The sequence below is a fragment of the Dunckerocampus dactyliophorus genome, chromosome 1 (assembly GCF_027744805.1).
Source record: "Dunckerocampus dactyliophorus isolate RoL2022-P2 chromosome 1, RoL_Ddac_1.1, whole genome shotgun sequence".
Lineage (NCBI taxonomy): Eukaryota > Metazoa > Chordata > Actinopteri > Syngnathiformes > Syngnathidae > Dunckerocampus > Dunckerocampus dactyliophorus.
Window position 1 is genome coordinate 50,380,911 of NC_072819.1, and position 19,691 is coordinate 50,400,601.

A 19,691-nucleotide genomic window follows, 5' to 3' on the forward strand; every position below is an offset into this window, starting at 1 on the left:
GATCTGAATCTGTACTCAGTTGAAGGCCTAATAGTTTGCTTTGAATCTTTTTTGTGGGTGCAAAAATGTTCCAAGGGCAACCAAAATCTATTTACAGCCACACACACACACACACGCACACACACACACACACACACACACACACCCACACACACACACACACAGACAAAGTCAAAAACAAAGCTGCCCTAATTAAGTGTTAAGTCTACTTGAATGAGATGTGATGTGGTTTGTGACTCGTTGCTTTCTGGGTGTTGGCGGCCAGCTCTCACGATGCGTTCATGTGCATGCGAGTGAGAGATGCGATGGCTGTGAAACGTCCATACACGTGTTGTTCTTCGTTGGCAGAATGAAACAGACTAATGAGCAGCGTTGGGCAACTTACCCTAACAAAATGTAATTAGTTATAGTGACTAGTTACTTTCCCCAAAAAAGTCATTGAATTAGTAAGAGAAGTACTCCTTTATAAATGTAACTAGTTACTAGAATAAGTAGTTATTCAAGGGTTGGGATTGGTACAGGATCGGTGGCGCGCAACTACGTACACATGGAGAGGAACCAGTTGAGGTGTCTCTTGGATCTAGTCCGGAAGCCTCCTGGACGCCTTCGTGGTGAGGTGTTCCGGGCATGCCCAACCGGGAGAAAGTCCTGGGGCAGACCTAGGACACGCTGGAGGGATTATGTCTCACAGCTGGCCTGGGAACGCCTTGGTGTCCTCCCGGTGAGACTGCTGCCCCCACGACCCGGACCCAAATAAGCGGAAGAAAATGGATGGATGGGATGGAATGGATTTTTTTAAACCCTTCAAATATGTCAAAGAATTGGGATTTGGGTTTGCAGTGCTGTTGAGAGATGTTTCGTGAGATTATCGCAGTTAACTGATTCCATGATAAGTGAATTTCTGAGAATTGAATATTTTTGTTGTTTATTACTGACTAAATACGTTTTTTAACATTATTAGAGCCCTCTGGACATGAAATAACACCCCTATGGTCGCATGGTGGCCCAGTGGTTAGTGTGTGGTCTACACAGTCACGAGATCAGGAAGATCTGGGTTCCAGTCTCCGTTGGGCATCTCTGTGTGGAGTTTGCATGTTCTCCCCATGCGTGCGTGGGGTTTTCTCCGGGTACTCCGGTTTCCTCCCACATTCCAAAAACATGCATGTTGGAGACTCTACATTGTTCATAGGTATGAATGTGAATGGTTGTTTGTCTATATGTGGGATAGGCTCCAGCATACCCCTGCATGGAAGTATTTTAGAAATCAGCAACATAATTGCTAAACGAGTACAGGAAGTAGAAGTTATTTGATTTGAAATGTTGGTGTTAAGTCGTGCAACACTTATGCACACGCTGTGTTTTTGCCGCTAATTACCGTGTGTTGTCTTCAGCGTTTTGTAAAGTTCTGTCACTCTGAGTATTAGCCTGTTTTTCATGCTTTAGCTGAGGGGAGGGTGTGTGCATGTGTGTGTGTGTGAGAGAGAGAGAGAGAGACAGAGGCCGTGCAAGCAGAAGATCACAGGTGTGTTTTGGAGCTCCACAGAGAGCCTCCTTCCTCCTATAACCCCTGCGCCCCCCGGCCCTGAGCATCCTGGGTAATATCAGCCCGCAGAGCACCTGCGTCCTTATCCCGCAAATCACGCACACACACAAACACACACGACTAATTGCCCTTTATCAGCTCGCCATACGGTTCTAATAGCCAGCTGTGTGCAGGGATCCGATGAAGTGTGCCAAGAGTCACTGATGCAGTCGCAATGTTATATGAGAGCCAATCTCACGTGAGCTTGCACAACACTTCCAACACAGACACAACTCGCACATTTTCCACGCTTCACGTGGGACTTCAGCTCCACAATGTGCGTTGTAAGCGACGGGAGACGTAAGTGTTCTCTCACTCGCACTCTTTTTTTCTACAAAGAGCCATTGAAAAGAGAATAGCAAAACTTTATTTACTTCAGGAAATATGAAGCTAGTAATAATAAATACTGATGTTCACATGTAGCTCGTTGGATGCAGCAACAATGGGACAATAAATTATATATATATTCATAAAGGAACACGGAAGTGGCTCCAGTTGGTGTGGAGGTTTAGGTGTACCAAGACAACTGCATTCAGTTTGGGAATAATAGACCAATAAAGACTACAGTGGGTGGAAATTGTCACGGATGCTTCACATTTTTGTCCCGTTATCTCTGCTGCTCTGCAGAATTTGGGCTGTCCAAGCTGCTGTATGGCGACAAGGATGATGTTGCTGTTGCTGATGCTTTCCCACCATCCCCTTCTTCTCGATCCATTTCCACCTCTCTCTCGGTTCCCAGCGGCTCTGATGAAGCTCTCCCGTCTACACTCGACTCCTCGCACACATGGAGCCCCTTCTCTCCTCGGACCACCTCAGAGGGCGGTGGACGCTCCCGCTCGTCGTCCCCAAAGCCCGGCTCCTTGGAATTGTGGTGCTTGAAGTTGTAGCGCTGGTTCTGGAAGAACTTGACAATGGTGTGCTTGGGCAGGTCGAGCTGGGCCGACAGGGTGTGTATAGCCTCCTGGTCTGGGTAGAGGCCAACGTCGCCAATGAAGCTCTGCAGGATCCCCAGCGCCTCCAGGGAAATTCGGGTTCTCGAACGGGCCTTCTTTGGTCCTCCGAAGGCAGGGCTCATCTCAAGCTGAGGCGGCCCGCTTTCTGGTTTACGCAGGAGGGGCAAGGCGATGAGCTGCGGGTCGACACGGAGAGGGGATAGAGGTCTCAGAGGTGGCAGAGATGGTGCCTGTCCAAAAAAAAATCAAGGGTTTAACATTTCATGGACCTCCACTCCATCTCTGCAGAGGCATTAATAGCAATATATTCAAAATGCTCACATGTCCAACAACCACGTAACTGGAGTGCCTTACCGGGGTGGGGCGGCCGAAAGTGTGGTATATCAAAATGAAACGACCTAAATAAAGATAATGGTAATGGTTCCTTTTTCTCTGCGTCAATAATTACAGGCTTTGCTCTGAGTGATACTGAGGTTCGGTCTGACTGGCAAGCATTTGGGGTTTTGTCAGGGGACTGTTTAACAGGAACTGTGCAGGCGGCTCACTGACCACATCTATTTTCAATGACTTATTACACAAACAAAACAAAAGACAAGAGCTGCTGAGGACCGTGAAGCAGGAAACTCGGCCCACTAGAAATTCCCTAACTGTACGGCAGTTTTGATCTGCGCCCAAAAATGCTCTGGACAGGATTTGTACCTGCTGCTCTGGGATGTGCAGGACGGGATGTTGCTTGTCGCCGTGCTGCTGCCTCGCCTCCTCCTCATAAACCTGGTCACGGTCAGCTTGCGGGATGGAGAGAAATCGGCGGATGGTGCACAGGTTGTCCCATAGTGTGCGGTTCTCAGGGCTCGGGCTTTCTTTCCATCTGAGAAGCTCACACAGCCAACCCTGGCAGAGAGGGTGCCGGTGATAACGGTGATATGAAGCAAACCAGGAGATGTGCGTGTCATTCACAGCAAACAAACTCTCAGAACTTACCTGGCTTTTGTTGGCAGCCACCTTGGCGAACAAAGCCTGGGAGACCTTTGCCCTCTTCATCTCTTGCTGGATCTCTTCATAGATCCCTGAAGTGATGCTCACCAGCGACTCCAGCTTGAGGGGAGACTCTGCACTGGGTTTAGTCTGCAGACAAGAACGACATCTTCAAGGAAAACTGCACTTTTTTTGGGGGGGAATTTTGCCCATCCTCCACCATCCATACGTGAGCCATGAACACATACTGTATGTCTTTCTCTTTTCTGTGCATTCTCAAAAAAGACAGAGCTAAGAATGCACATGATGGGAAGCACTTATTCCGCCTATAAAGCCTTCGAAAAAAAAGCTCCACAAAGCGCCAGTAATGCTCCATTACACATAATGTGACTTGCATATTAACAAAACTACAGCGACATTGTTGTTATTATTATTATTAACATTGTCACGCCAATGGAACTACGTCGCTGCCGTATTGACACCTGGCCACACCACACGGGCTAGCGACCAGCTTCACCACACACTCACCTGCCGCGTGTCACAATGCGCTTACAATGAGTTCACAATGCCTCGGGTGGCTACGGAGGGTAAAGCTACATATTGGAGCTGCTGCTAGGTGTTTATTTTTGAGTTCGTAAAAGTTAATGCTAGGTGTATGCGTTCTTTTCTATGTTGCTATGTGAAATCAATGCGCCCAGGAAGGAAGTTCCTGCTTAAAGAACCAAAATATGGGAAATACTGTTAAGTATCATGAATGTACCTGTTGCTACATGGTCACAGCATGTACTGTACAGGTATATACAGTACAAACCATAAAACCTTGTTGATAGGTGTGTGCAAATTAAGTGCGGTAATGACCTGCATCTTTTTATCTGTTTTTATATCTTTAGAACGCACAGAAAAATGAAAGACGTGATGTGTTCATGTCTCATGTAAAGATTGCGGATGATGGGCAAAATTCCCCCAAAATTGCAGTTTTCCTTTAAGGTTCCTCTGATGTGACGTGAGGAGCCAATGTATCCGCGTATGATTGACAACAATTTGGCACATCATGTAGAACTGCTACTTAGATCGCCAAGGAAGTTTGGACCGATCGCGTCAACGTCACTTTGCAGGTGTCATATGACATCAGTCAGCTGAAATTACGCTGCCCTCCTGATTCGCTGCTGCTGGTTCCCCCCCCCGCGGCGTTTCAAGATACACATGGAGATGCAACTTTCATTTTATTATTCTGATTACGGATAAAATAACTCAGCGGTAAGACGCTTATATCTATAACAAAAGTTATCTGGTATAAAAATCTAGTTAGGTAGAAAAAAAGTGTATTTGACGGCTTTGCTAATTCGCATCATGAACTCCATAACAGAAATCAGTGTTTTCTACACGTCTGCTTCTTAAACTGTTATTTCACGATGAAATGGAAAATGTGCCAATTGCTGAAAGCTTTTTAACATATTGCCTTGACTTCGGCTGCTTAGTCTTTTGCATGATCATTATCAATTCTTGTAATTCGGTAATTCTTGCTAGCAATTGATAACTGGATGTGTCCTCTAATGAACGTTACGTAGCTATTTTATCAGCACTCAGGTTATGTACACAACTATTGAGGAATTATGTCATTATCTTTATTTCCATAGTGAATATAATTAGGATATCGGCTACTTTGATTACCTGTAATCTTTGAAAATGTGAACGTGAAACACTAATCATGAATATTTACAATAGTGTTTCAAAGTTTACCGGTTAGATTTGATATGTTACATGTTTTATAGAAAAAGGCAGATCATTTTGACTCGTAACTTGCATACTGAAAAAGTGCGTGCACGCCTGATATACACATATTACGTACATGAATACGTGCTCATTTTTTTTATACATTCGGTAAATATATATTTTCTGCATTTCAAGTAGGAGGTAGATCTTTTATGAATGTGTGAGCACCCCTGATGTAGAACCATATTCTTTGAAGTGGGGGTTTTCGAAGTGTGGTACAGTGAGGCCCCCAGTTTTCATATGACTGTTTTTGCCAAAAATGTTTCGCACACTGTCTCGGTTTTTCTTTCATTTTTTTTTTGTTTAAAGAAGGCACTAAATGTTTTATTGTTGCTGCTTGTAATTACCATTGAACTTTGGTAAAACATGTTTTACTTTGTGTCGATTTTCCGCCATCTAAAATGGAATTGAACGGAACATTCATTTTCCCAGACAACAATGGTTCTGGTGCCTCGGTGTGTGTGTACCGGCATGTGTCTGTGTGCGTTGCCATTGGAGACGGCGTTGTGGTTGGCGTGCGTGCTCCTCTCTCGCTCCTCCTGGTAGATGCGGTCTCGTTCGCCTTCAGGTAGACACAGGAAGCTGTGCATGGCCTTCAGGTTGACCAGCAGCGACTGTGAAGCTGAGCGGGGATCTTCCTCCTTGCGTAGGATCTCTGACAGCAAGCCCTGCACGTCGATGAGGACACCGTTGGGGTGCAATTTTGAAGGGACTTTATTGGGCTGATGAGGTGAAATTACCTGCGTGCGATTAAAGGCCACCCTGGCAAAGACAGCTTGAGAGACACTGGCTCTCTTCAGTTCGCCCCTGACTCGCTGGTAGATATCGGAGGAGACTTCAGCTCCTGAACAGGTGGCAGAGGGCTCTGCAGGGCTCCTGAGGCTCTTGCACGTTTGTGAGATAGGCGTGTGGTTGACATATTGGTGGGCGACGGCAGATGGGGGATGCTGGGAGAGCAAGCGGTTGACGGTCAGTTGCTGGTTGATGAGGTGCGCCATGGTGAGCTGATGACGCATGAGCTGTGGGGACAGGAGGCCAGCGTGTCCCAGATGAGGTAGGGCCTGGGGGCGCAGAGGAGGGCTGGGAGACTGTAGCAGGGTGGAGGTCGGCGGATCCAGTAGGTGAGTTTTGATGGCTCCGGTGCCACCCAAGTAGGGTAAAAAGGAGGGAAGACGCTTGGTCAGAGCACTTGGCTCCCAGTCTCTCTCCACTGTGTCAAATACATTCAAGGTTTGAGTTACGCCTGTGAATAGTCTTGTGAACCAAGATCATTGTAGTCTCAGGGCATTAACTTGATCCCAACTGGACCGTTTAGGCTGTCTTGAAAGACGCTTCGCCACTCATCTGAGCAGGCTTCATCACTTCATGCTCAAAGACTAGATAGGACGACTCTCATCTGAGCAGACCTCATCAGTTCTTTCTCAAAGACTAGAGAGGACGGCTCTCATCCGAGCAGGCTTCATCACTTCATGCTCAAAGACTAGATAGGACGGCTCTCATCTGAGCAGACCTCATCAGTTCTTGCTCAAAGACTAGATAGGACGGCTCTCATCCAAGCAGGCTTCATCACTTCATGCTCAAAGACTAGATAGGACGGCTCTCATCTGAGCAGACCTCATCAGTTCTTGCTCAAAGACTACAGTAGATAGGACAGCTCTACTCCTTCTGGTATTCATAGGGTCACACTCAAACACTAGATCTAGAGGTTCTAGTCTTATCAAGGCTTCATCAGTTCATGCTCAAAGACTAGATAGGACAGCTCAAGTCTTATCTACGCTTCATCCGTTCATGCTCAAAGACTAGCTAGGACAGCTCTAGTCCTATCTCGGCTTCATGAATTTATGCTAGTCTTTCAGCATGAAGAGATGAAGCCTAGATAGGACTTGAGTTGTCCTACCTAGTACTGAGCATGAACCGGTGAAGCGTTTAATAAGACTAGAGCCTATAGATCTAGTGTTTGAGTGTGACCCTATGAATACCAGAAAGACTAGAGCTGTCCTATCTAGTCTTTTAACAAGCACTGATGAGGCGAAACGTCTTCTTAGACAACCTGAACAGTCCAGTTGCGATCAATTCAATGCCCCGAGAATTGAACTTTTGATTTAGCTTTTCTCTTCACATGAAAGACAAATGAAAAAAGGAAAGAACAATGTACCTTTGACATGAGATTTGTCCTGCGGCTGCCACATTTTGTCTGCATATTCACCTGAATAAACAATCATAGTCACCAAGAAGTGCCATCATTCAATCACAGCGCATGTTCAAGACAACACTATTTACTATCACACACAAAAACTTTGGCATCGTTGGCCTGCCAGCATTTTTGGCGATGACAGTCGATGTTATTGTCTGAGCAACAGCATCTTTGGTGGGAAGTCATTTTTTTTTCTCTTGGAGTTTAATGACTCGTCCTCACTGCACTCAATGTGTTTCTTGTTACACATGTGCTGGGTTGAGGATCATACTCTGGGTTATTAGGAGACTAAAAATTGGAGTGAGGTTTGGCAGGGTGTCAAATTTGTACCCACCGCATACTATGGGTGTGTGGGTGTGCCTGTAATGGGGAGAGGGAGGTTGCTGTTTCCCATTATAATTTAAGACGGCTTAGTTCTGCCGTGTGTATTAAGGGTGACATTAATGAGAACCATGTGTGACAGTTCCTTCCGACCGTGAGCCGTCACTGTCGCGCGGCACGTAAGCTCGACGCTTTAGCTGGAGCACACGTGCGCATGCAGAGCAGCAGAACAGAACCAAGCACGTGCATGTGAGCCATCACCTTGGACGCGTACGTATCGTTTGTACCAGTGCCCGAACTCCTGGCATTTGGAGATGGAGATGTTGGCGTAGTAGGAACTGTTGACGATGGCAGAGATCATACTCTGGCAGAGAGAGATAACACGTGGACAGTGAGGAAGGATGAAGAAAACCTGACAGTAGAGAAGCCACATTTTTGCACCACATGGCAAAGAAGGCAGTCATAATCTAGGTTACACGCAAATGCGTCTGACATGAGAGGGACAATAGACTTGAGATTACAATTCACAGCAGTCAGGCTGCACACGCAGACACCACACACACTCACGCTAATGGTTAATTTCATTATGACTCAGAAATCAGCCCAAGTGAAACACACTCAAGCTCTCCATGGTGTATGTGTGTGTTGGATAATTGAGGAGTGTGTTTCCGAATCCTTTCCCATGGGATACAATACACATCTGTGTCAATGTATGTGTGTGTGCGTCGCTGGTGATGAGAAGCACATCCACCCTCGGCTCTGAAAACTGAAGCTGAGCTATGAGGTCATCTCCTAATAAGTGATGATTATGAATGACTCGACTTGACTATTCCATCAAAAATGCCCAAGCTCACAATGGAAGACAAAAGTAAACGCCTATCCTCAGCTGCAACAGGACATCCACACTCTCGTTAGGCAAGTGATGTCTTGATTGTTTTCTCTGGAACCCAGCGCCTGGGCTGCCCATTTGCAAAAAAATCAGTCATTCATATTCTATACCGCTTATCCTTGTCAGGGTCGCTGGAGCCTATCCCAGGTGACTTTGGACCAGAGGCGGGGTACACCCTGGCTTGGTCACCAATCAATCATAGGGGACTTATAGACAAACAAACATTCACACCCCATGAGGGAAAGGCTTCTTGAGACGTCATTCCGCCCACTCTTACTGTATTTAAGACCTAGGCTACCAGCACTTGTTAGTTCGCTGACGAAGCTCTTCGGATGAGGAGCGAAACGTCCGACACCTTCTTCACAGAAGTACAGATGACGTCTCAAGAAGCCTTTCCCTCGTTGGACAACTCCTGTACGACTGAGAGCCTACACAGATTCACACCTATGGACAATTTACAGTCTAGAGCAGGGGTGCTCACACTTTTTCAGCCTGCGAGCTACTTTTAAAATGACCAAGTCCCAAAGATCCACCTCCTACGATAAATATATATTTACTGTCTTTATAAATATGAGTATTTATGTACATTGTACATGTATATTAGGGTGCACACACTTTTTCAGCATGCAAGTTATAAGTCGACATGAGGGGTGGGAATCTCTGGCCACCTCACGATTACGATTCAGAGGCCTGCGATGCGATGATAAAACTTCTTTTTACTCACTGGGTACTACTAAAACACAGCATATTTGTAATGAGCCACAATTAAAATAAACATCAAACAGATGAATTTACTTCCATTATCTTTTAATAATAGGAAGGTTACGTCTACCAACATACTTCCCATTGCACAGAACCAGCAGGAAAAGTCGAGTGCACCAGTAGCAGCATAATATTTCTGCTGTATAGCGAAGTCAAAAACAGCTTCCATACAAAATATAGATTTCTGTACTAGCAATACAAGAATAATGCTTTCAGACGTTAGTATATTATGAATAACCAATAAAACTAGGCTGCCCTTATTCACAATTGCAGTGTTGGTGAAATAACGTCGCGATGGAACGTTGTATCTGGGTTCCAAAGTGCGCAACAAGGCAAGAAAGCCCTGCTTCTCAACAATCGAATACGGCCGCAAATCCTTCACAATAAAAGTTGCGATTGACTTTTCCCAGTTAGGTGGAAAACGAGTTATCACCTGCTCGATGGTTCTCTGGTTGGCAGCAACTTCAGCTGGCCGTTTTTCCTTCTGGTTCGGGTGGAAACGTGCGGAAACGTGTGGTTTCTCATATCTGTCGTGTTCCCAAAATATTTTAAGTTTGTATGACAAAACTTGCATGTTGTCTGGCTTCTGTCCAGCTCATTTTTACTATTAACTACGTGAAAGCCAAAGTGCTTCCAGATGCACGCTTTAAAGCCAGCGGGTGCGGGCTGGAGTATACGCTCGGCAATTCAATATGGCAATGAAGATAGTAACAAATAATTCCTCAATAGTTGTGTGCATAAGTAAGTAATATGTCAGTCAAAATAGCTACATAGCGTTCATTAGACACACACTTCATGTATTACGTCCAGTCAGCATTTCCTATCAAACATTCCCAATATACAAGAAATGAAAATGATTATGCAAAAGGCAATGCAGCCGAAGTCAAGACGACATATTAAAAAGGTTTCAGCAACCGGCGCATTTTCCAATTCATCATGAAATAATCGTTTAAGAAAGGGATGAGTAGAAAAACACGCATTTCTATAGTGGAATTCATGATGCCAAGCAAAGCCCTCAAACAATTCACTTTTCTTCTGCTTACTTAGCCGCCACAAGAGAACGGGTAACTTTTGTTACAGATATAGGCATCTTACCGCTCAGTTACTTTATCCATAATCGGAAGATGAGAGTTGCGTCTCTACGTGTCGTTTGAGACATCTTTTCACCATTGCCGCGGGGGAGCAAGAGCGAATCAGGAGGGGCACTTAATGTCAGCTGACGGATGTCATATGACATCTACAAAGTGACCTTTATGCGATCGACCCAAACTACCTTCGATCTACCGGTAGTTTGCGATCGACGTAATGGGCACCCCCGGTCTAGAGTTTACCGAAAATGCGTGTTTTTGGAATGAGGGAGGAAACTGCAGTTGCCGGAGAATATCCACGCAAGCACAGGGACATTTCAACCCTCACTTTCCCCGCCGCCATCGATCAATTTGCAGTTTATTGTTGACAACCTATCCTCATAATGTTACGTGCTGGTCCTACTCACCTGGGAGAGAGGACACTCCTTGGCCAGAGCGCTCTGATTGGTCTCGCTGAGCAGCTCCTTGAGGGCCTTCCTCACGGTGGCGTGCGTCCACTGCTCGGAGGGCAGCTCCTCCAGCCGGGAAAAGCTGCATGCATGGAAAGCTGCTTTTAGATACACAAGCAATTGTAATGTTGTGGTTTGTGTGATTCCCTAGTGCATTCCACACTCAGGAGGACCTGTGCAGCAGGATCCGCAGCGTGACCATGTGGTAAACGTCCAGCAGCATGTCGGCTACCGTGGCCTCTGGAGCGTCTGTCAGGCAGTGGATGGGCATCGGCTTCCATTGGCCCACTTTGATGATGCCTGAACAACACACACGTGCACACACAAGGGTTGATGTGATCGGTTAAAGTTAAGGAAAACCTTGAGTGCAGTCAAAGTAAAAATTGATTCAGGACAGTGAAAGAGTTGCTGTTGCTTCGACCGTCACTAGAAGTCTATTGCGTTAAGATCGCCTGAATCAAACACACACAGTGAATGTGTCTTTGCCGCATGAGCGTGATAGCAATGGCAGCTTGAGAACAAAAGCGGTGCTCCCTCTGGACTCTCAGCTTGATGGATCAGAAGGGAATTGTAAAATCAGAGCAGTGTTTTGATGTGGAGTTACTAAACAAATGCAATGTCATCAGTCTCCTATCGGGCCTTTTTGCTTCCTATGGCTGGCTTCATTTTCAAAAACACGGGCATTAAAAGGTCAAACGTTACATTTAAACGATGACAAGTGGACTGCTGGGACTGAATCCTTAATGTTGTATGTGTAAATATGGATAGTGTAAAAGCCGTTTCTTTTCCTGAGCTTTTCTTCCCGGTTCTTAGGACCGCATCGCTATCGGAGAAGTCGTCAATGAAGTAGTCAATGATCAAGAGCAGTATATTTGATAACAGCGCTGGACTCTATCATCAGTCAGGAAGATCAAGGAACACGGCCAGAATGAAAGTACATAGAGTCTGCATAGCAGATGCTGCGCCCCTCTAAAATTGAGTGTCAAGTTTGTGTGGAAGCGAGAGTTAAGCTTGCGTGAAAGAGAACAATACATCTGTTGCGTGTGTCAGAGTATTTTTTCCATCAATCATATACATGCGTTGCGCAACTCTGATTGTGCTATGTGAGTATGTATAGCATTTGCTTTGCCCCTCTAAAAAGTGAATGTCAAGTTTGTGTGGAAGCTTGTGTGACAGAGAACATTACATCTGTTGTGTGTGTCCCAGTATTTCTCCATCATTCATAGGCATGTGTTGTGCAGCTCTGATTGTGCTATGTGAGTGTGTGTGTCAAGGAGGCCTATGAGAGGCTATGAGACTGAATAATAATAGACTGAATCTAAAGGTGTAAGAATAATATCTAACAGTTACCTAACTTATGTCAGCGTGTGTTTCTGAAATAATATTGCACAGTAATTATGTTTTCAGAATAAGAAACAGCTTAATTTAGTCCAGGAACCCCCCTCGGGCCCGCTTTAAAAATACTTCACTGAGCCAAATAAAATGGAATCAAAAGAAAAAATAGACTGTATAATTTTGGTTGTGACCACACTTGTGGAGAGGTTGGGGGTGTTGTGGTGATGCCAGACAAAATATATTTATTTGAAAAAAAAAAAGGTTTAGTTTGGGTGGAAGGGGGTCACATACAGGGCGTCGTCCGCTCAGTTAGTGCGCCCTATGTTTAGGGGACACCACCGTGGAATGTCATGCGCTACTCCATTTTTATTCATACTAACAAAATACATTCTTGGTATTTGAACAAAACAACACAACTTGCTTTTATTGTCTTTCTGGCACCCAGTGCACTTATGTGGTCGAGCAGCCCATCTGGAAAACAGCTATGATCCATCCAGTTGCTGCTGTTAATAATTCATTACTCATGAATTACCAAACATGTGTGATAGAATATTTTGCCTTAGTCTTTGCCAGATATGACAGACTTGAGATGTTTTGTTGTAAATTATAAAAAAGAGAGAGAGATTTTCTCAATTGAGAGTGGGGAATATAGGGTTGTGAGGATGCCACTAAGCAGTGATGCTTCTCGCTTCAGTGGCGCCCCGCCTGCCGTGTGTTTTGTTGATCGCACCTTGAATGAGATAGCGGTTCGAGTTGATGACCCTCTGTTCTTTTGTGCTGTGTTGTTAAGCTACTCTTAGCAAATGAAGTTTTGAAGTTTTCCTCTGACCATTTCCTGTGCGACTTGAGCTCGCCACAGTATGTATGACTCGAGCTCGCCACAGTATGTTTTATCCACGTCATGAGAGCAATACTGGGGGTGACGTTATCCCAGATGTCGAGGGCGCCTAATGAGCACAAATAAAGAAGCCGCCACTGACATGAAATGCTACAGAAATGTGATTAATCATATAATTACAGCAATAGGAAGATCAGTTGTTATTAAGTCAAAAAACAAAACTCAAATGTGATGAACAAACACACACACGCGCACACACCTCGAGCCTGTGCAACGGAGCCGTGCGAGTAGCCCAGGGACAGTAGCGCCGTCTCCACCAGTTGTGTGAACAAAACGTCTTTTCGGACTAGCACAAATTCTGCATGGCGGTGACCACGCGTCTCGTTGTCACTGGCCACGCCCACATCCGCATGCTCCACCACGCAGTAGACAGGAATCGTCACACCTGGCACACAGACCAGAAAGCCACACATGTAAAAAGTTGTACATGTTTATTTCATAGAAAAAAAAGTGTTTGCCCCCTTCCTGATTTCCTATTTTTTTGCATGTTTGTCCCACTTAAATGTTTCAGATCATCAAACAAATGTAAATATTAGTCAATGACAACACAACTCAACACAAAATGCACTTTTTAAATGAAACTTTTTAGAATAAGGGAGAAAACAAATCCAAAGCTACATGTCCCTGTGTGAAAAAGTGATGGCCCCCTAAAGCTAATAAGTGGTTGGCCCCCCTTAGCAGCAACAACTGCAATCAAGCGTTTGTGATAACTTGCAATGAGTCTCTTCCAGCGCTGGGGAGGAATTTTGCACAATTGTTGTCATTCAGCCACATTGGAGGCTTTTCCTTTTTAAGGTCATGCCACAGCATCTCAATAGGATTCAGGTCAGGACTTGGACTAGACCACTCCAAAGTCTTCATCCATTCAGAGGTGGACTTGCTGGTGTGTTTTGGATCATTGTCCTGCTGCAGAACCCAAGTTGCTTTCAGCTTGAGGTCACCAACAGATGGCCGGACATTCTCCTTCAGCAGAATTCATGCTTCCATTTATCACAGCAAGTCTTCCAGGTCCTGAAGACCATCACACTACCACCACCACATTTTACTGTTGCTATGATGTTCTTTTTCTGAAATGCCAGATGTAATGGGACACACACCTTCCAAAATGTTCAACTTTTGTCTCGTCAGACCACAGAGTATTTTCCCAAAGGTCTTGGCGATCATCAAGATGAGACAAGTCTTAATGTTGTTTTTGTTCAGCAGTGGTTTTGGTCTTGGAACTCTGCCATGCAGGCCGTTTTTGCCCAGCGTCTTTCTTATGGTGGAGTCATGAACAAGTGAGGCCTGCAGTTCTTTGCATGTTGTTGTTGGGTCTTCTGTGACCTCTTGGATGAGTCGTTGCTGCACTCTCAGGGTCATTTTGGTTGGCCGGCCACTCCTGGGAAGGTTCACCACTGTTCCATGTTTTGGCCATTTTTTGATAATGGCTCTCACTGTGGTTGGCTGGAGTCCCAAAGTTTTAGAAATGGCTTTATAACCTTTTCCACACTCATAAATCTCAATGAATCTCATTTAAGTTATGTTTTAACAGTGGGGGCAATTACGTTTTCACACAGGGCCATGTAGGTTTGGATTTTTTTTCTCCCTTCATAATAAAAAGTTTCACTTAAAAACTGCATTTTGTGTTGAGTTGTGTTGTCATTGACTAATATTTACATTTGTTTGATGATCTGAAACATTTAAGTGTGACAAACATGCAAAAAAAGGAGAAATCAGGAAGGGGGCAAACACTTTTTCACACCACTGTATGCTCTCTTTTTTAGTGTGTGTGTGAAGATAATGTGTCTGTGTGTGTAGAAGACGCACCTCCCAGTGGCCTGGTCCCAGCGTCGCTGCCAAGTCGGACTTGTGGAGTGTCTCGACCGCCATTGACCTCCAGAAGGCTCATCTTGCATGGCGGTGATCCGCTCCGGATGGGACTCTCGCCTCTCTCGCCCCCCTCCTCCGGGCTGCCTCGAAGGGTCTCGGCTTCACAGACTTTGCCTCCCTGCTGCTCCATCCTCCTGCACACTCCGGGTGGGTCACCCGGCGTAGAACCTGGAGAACATCAGCTACAAGGATGAGCTCACTCAAAGTCTGTAACTTAAACATAACACTTCAATGAAAGTGTTGATGTGCATCATTATGGGTTTAACCATTGTAATTAGTCTTCCTGAGAGTCTTCATACAATATAGTGTGATATAAAACACAAATAAACAAAAAAAAAAAGGTTGACCTCTGGGCCATCTGAGCTCATGAATATATTAGTTGCAGACCACTACAGGGGACACTTAGGAGGCAGACGTCCAGTTTGCGTGTGCGTGTAACTCAACCTTAGCGTTACGAATTGGTGTGATATTATGCAACACAACACAGACTTGAAGAAAACACACATAAGTGTCTAAAGAGTTGGACCCGCTGCAGACCAAACACTTGTTCATCTAAACACAGAGGCTCCAACAGCTTGACAATATCGGCACCCCGCCCCCTCATTGACCAGTATGACAATTAGGGATGTCCTATGATATTGCGATATTGGCATCGTTTTTGTCTACTGATAATGATTTTAGCTCGATATCGATATTGGCAAGTTTTGCCTCGGGATTGTAAACGTGCAAGTTGCAATGAGTGTGACGTGCTGCAAGGTGTCTTCCTCTGATACTCCTAATCTAATATTACACCTCAGGACTGACCTACCTGCAGCAAAATCCCCAAAACATGCTGAATAAGCCCAGTTTGTAATTTCACCGATCGTATTAGTCCAGAGTTTCACACTTTGAACTTCACTGTCTTCTTATATGTGGTGTTTGTGCCGTGTAGAAATGCCTAACCTGTCGTGCTTGTTGATAGTAGGAGAACATGTTATTTCAGTTGACTTCATTATTTTGTTGAGGCACAATGTTTAAAATAAACATGGCACCTTTTCCTATAATTTCCATTGCATGTTGCAATATTTGTCCTATTGTGCACAAACGTGTTTATTTGCGAAATGCATCCAGTAACCTGACAGCAAAAGAAGCATAGCGGGTAACACTTTACAACCGAACCCTAAACCCTAACCACTACTCGTTAGTTACTCATTAGTTCTTCATTAGTTCCTCAGCAACTGGTCTAAATGTATGTGTCTTAGTCATTAGTTCCTCATTAGTTGTCCATTAGTTCCTCGTTAGTTCCTCAGTAACTACTGAATTTTTGTGTACCTTATTGCAAAGTGTGCTCATGGTTTGAGGGAAGGGTTGATATGGTTGATATATAACTTCTACCGTGATGAAGAGGAAATGAATCACTTGAGATACGTCACCAAGCTTGAGAGTCTGCTTTTTAATTGCAATTAAACAGGAGTTGTCACACCAAATAATGCGTCTGGAACCCTAGCGACGCACTTCCGGATTGTTAGTGAATACCAACACAAATGCACGATTCATCTTAAACCAACTCTTCATTCGTTTGAACGCGCGTTGCACACAAATACAGCTGCTCACCTGGAAATGTAAGGACTTTTTTTGGTTTTTGTTTCATTGCATCAACTCTTGGTTAGCTTCTGAAGCGTCACGCGTCACGGCAGAATAAATAAGTACATGTTGACACTTATTGTGCATTTATTGTATCATTTAACGGGAAAATAACAGAGAATGTGCAGCAGTGAACAGCTTTTGCTCTGATGAAGAAAAGAAAGTCACGAGGAGAAGGTGTTGAAATAATAAAACACGAGTGAGCAAATATGAGAAGAAAATGACAGCTTGTGCAGGGTTAAAGTAAAATGAATAAATATGATAAAGTAAAGTACAAAAAGATAATAAGAGTAAATACAATTAAAAGTACTTAAAATTAATGATGAAACTAAACAAGTTAGAATAAGCAAAGCTATTAAGAATAAATGAATACATAAATATCGTACTAAAAATGTGAACAGAAACACGCATCTTATAAATGAACTCTGTCAAGCAGTGACCAAAGAAAGAAGGGAAGACATGAAACCTCCATTAAGGCCTTACTTTTCATGACGCCACCTCGCTTGCTGCTGAATAAAGTCCATCCATTAGCAAAGCTCAGCGGCTCCAGTCTGACTGCAAACTTTTCCTTCGCGGCACACACACATGCGCACACGTGCACGCACCGCACACTCGCGCGCAGGAGATGTGAACACGAGCGGCGGGAAGGACTGACTGCTGCTCGTGCGGCTGTCGACTCAGTCTCCGAGCTGAGGGGAAGTAGGCTGGGAGACGTGGAGTGGGAGGGAGCCCCGCTGACACGATGTCAAATAGTGACTGCGGACTGCGGATCACTCGGATTGAAGGTTGGGGCGGGGGCATGAGGGGGGTTAGCCCATAGGTGTGTGTCTAGGAATGCCCACGTTTTTGTTAATGCTACCAACATAATCTTCGATTGGTAATTGGACGAACATTTAGCAGGATTAAGGAAGGCGGATGCTAATTAGCAGATGCTAATCTAAATGCTAAATGCTCAACTGCTCTGTTTTGCTGCCACGTTGTAAATAAAAGCTTGCCTGAAGCAAGGGGAACGTTTCCTTTAATATTACGACTTTATTTTTGTACATTTCCGCCTTTTTTTCTCGTAAATTTATGACTTTATCTTCATAACATTACGACTTTTTCTCTCATAAATTTATGATTTTATCCTAAATTTACGGCTTTATTTTTTTTTTTATTTACAACTTTTTTTTTTTTACATTTTGGACTTTTTTTCATAAATGTATGAGTTTTTCTCTTAATTTACAACTTTATCCTCCTAAATTTACAACTTTATTTCTGTACATTTACAAAAGATTTTGTAAATGTATCACTTTTTTGCTCGTAAATTTGCGACTTTATTCCCCTAAATTTACAGCTATTTTTGTAAATGTATAACTTTTTTGTAATTTTTTTTCTAAATTTCCGAATTTTTCTCTTGTTAATTTACAACTTTATTCTCCTAAATGTACAACTTTATTTTTGTAAATTTACAACTTTTTTGTAAATTTGTGATTTTCCTCTCATAAATTTACGACTTTAGTCTCCTAAATTTAAGACAATTTTATTTAAGTTACGACTTTTTTTTAAAACTTTTTTTTTCATAAATTTACGACTTTTTCTCTTGTTAATTTACAACTTTACTCTCCTAAATTGACAACTTTTTTTTTGTAAATGTATGACTTTTTTCTCATAAATTTCGAACTTCATCCTCGTAACATTACCACTTTTTTTCTTTTAAATTTCCGACTTTGTTCTCCTAAATTCATGACTTTATTTTTGTAAATGTTCCACTTTTGTTTGTAAATTTACTGCTTTTTCTCTTGTAAATTTCCGACTTTTCTTTCTATTCTTGAAATCGGAGAATTTCTTTTTCCATTGTGGCCCTAATACTCCATCGGGGGAAAAGTTAAGACAATCCCAAGGTCCCCTGACTGCCAGGGGGCGCAAAAAAATAGGTAATTATTAAAAATAAAAAGGAGGGGGGGCAGACTTCCTGGTTGCACCCCTGGTACTGGCTATATGATATGAAAAATGGAACCATCAAATCACCTTTGTTTAGACAAAAACATATTTGACTTATATTTCAAGACAACATATATCCCTGGGGGTCGCACGGTGGTCTAGTGGTTAGCACGTTGGCCAACACCATCACAGTCTGGAGATCGGGAAGACCTGGGTTTGATTCTCCCTTGGGCATTTCTGTGTGTTCTGTATGTTCTCCCCGTGTGTGCGTGGGTTTTCTCCCACATTCCAAAAACATGCATGTTTAGGTTATGGCTGCTAACCACTGACCAGGGTGTACCCCGCCTGTTGCCCGAAGTCAGGTGAGATAGGCTCCAGCATACCCCCGTGACCCTAAAGAGGAGAAGCGGTATAGAAAATGGATGAACCTTACACAGGATGAGACGTTTCTTTAAGGAGACTTTCTTTAAGTTCGATGGCGTTCTAGCAGGACTTCCAGTTATTCAGCGGGGCTCCAAGTGAGAGTGTCAGCTCTTCCACGGCTGAGAGAGGCTGGTCATTTAGGCCGATTAATTAAATGATTTAGGCTGGCTACAGGCTGCATGCTGCAATAGTATGAGCCACAGGTGATGGGCTTCTGTGATCAGCATTGAAAGGCATTTATCGGCATATGCCCATCACGTGCTTTTTCACGCAAATCGGCCCATTTTGAACAGTAGCCGAACAGGAAGTCACTGTTTGCATGATTTATGCTGTGGCGCAGACAGTAGGTATGTTGCTGCACCTCATGTGCCAGCGCAGGTTCTATTGACCATCTTTCTCTCACCTGTTTCGTACTGGCCACCTATCTCTTTTAGCTTCAGTGGCACCCTGTGCGAGACCCCCCACCGCCCCTCGTAGTTTTGAGATGTTGCACTATGGTCAGAGGTCCTTGAACGCACCATTGTTAAGTGAGGCAAAGCCAAAGTGATACGTTTATGGAACTTTATGACACAGCTTTAAAAAAAATATGTTCATTGATAGTATTCGATTACTATTGATTAGCGATGAGTATGCA

At 44.0% G+C, this 19,691-nt stretch overlaps 1 protein-coding gene across 3 annotated transcripts; it reads right to left on the minus strand.

The window, feature by feature from the left end:
- Window positions 1-1,994: 1,994 nt before the first annotated feature.
- On the minus strand, window positions 1,995-17,406 carry LOC129191899 (DNA-binding protein SATB2-like). 3 transcript variants are annotated; one of them, XM_054795394.1, is made up of 12 exons: window positions 17,195-17,406; window positions 15,026-15,256; window positions 13,419-13,604; window positions 11,160-11,286; window positions 10,945-11,068; window positions 8,060-8,162; window positions 7,439-7,489; window positions 6,024-6,493; window positions 5,751-5,951; window positions 3,517-3,660; window positions 3,235-3,426; window positions 1,995-2,765 (listed from the first exon to the last, which is right to left on the minus strand). In XM_054795394.1, the coding sequence occupies exons 1-12, from the start codon at window positions 17,199-17,201 to the stop codon at window positions 2,190-2,192; spliced, it is 2,412 nt and encodes an 803-aa protein (XP_054651369.1). In that variant the 5' UTR covers window positions 17,202-17,406; the 3' UTR covers window positions 1,995-2,189. The 3 variants fall into 3 exon arrangements, with proteins under 3 accessions (XP_054651369.1, XP_054651367.1, XP_054651368.1); XM_054795392.1 differs by having other exon boundaries at window positions 5,751-6,493; XM_054795393.1 differs by having other exon boundaries at window positions 5,751-6,493; window positions 15,026-15,270.
- Between the last annotated feature and the right edge of the window lie 2,285 nt (window positions 17,407-19,691).

Coding starts and splice junctions, on each gene's coding strand:
- LOC129191899 (XM_054795392.1), bottom strand. Junction 3,661..5,750: donor ACGCACACAGACACATGCCG/GTACACACACAC, acceptor TCTTGTCTGCAG/ACTAAACCCAGTGCAGAGTC. Junction 3,427..3,516: donor TGGCTGCCAACAAAAGCCAG/GTAAGTTCTGAG, acceptor CCTCTCTGCCAG/GGTTGGCTGTGTGAGCTTCT.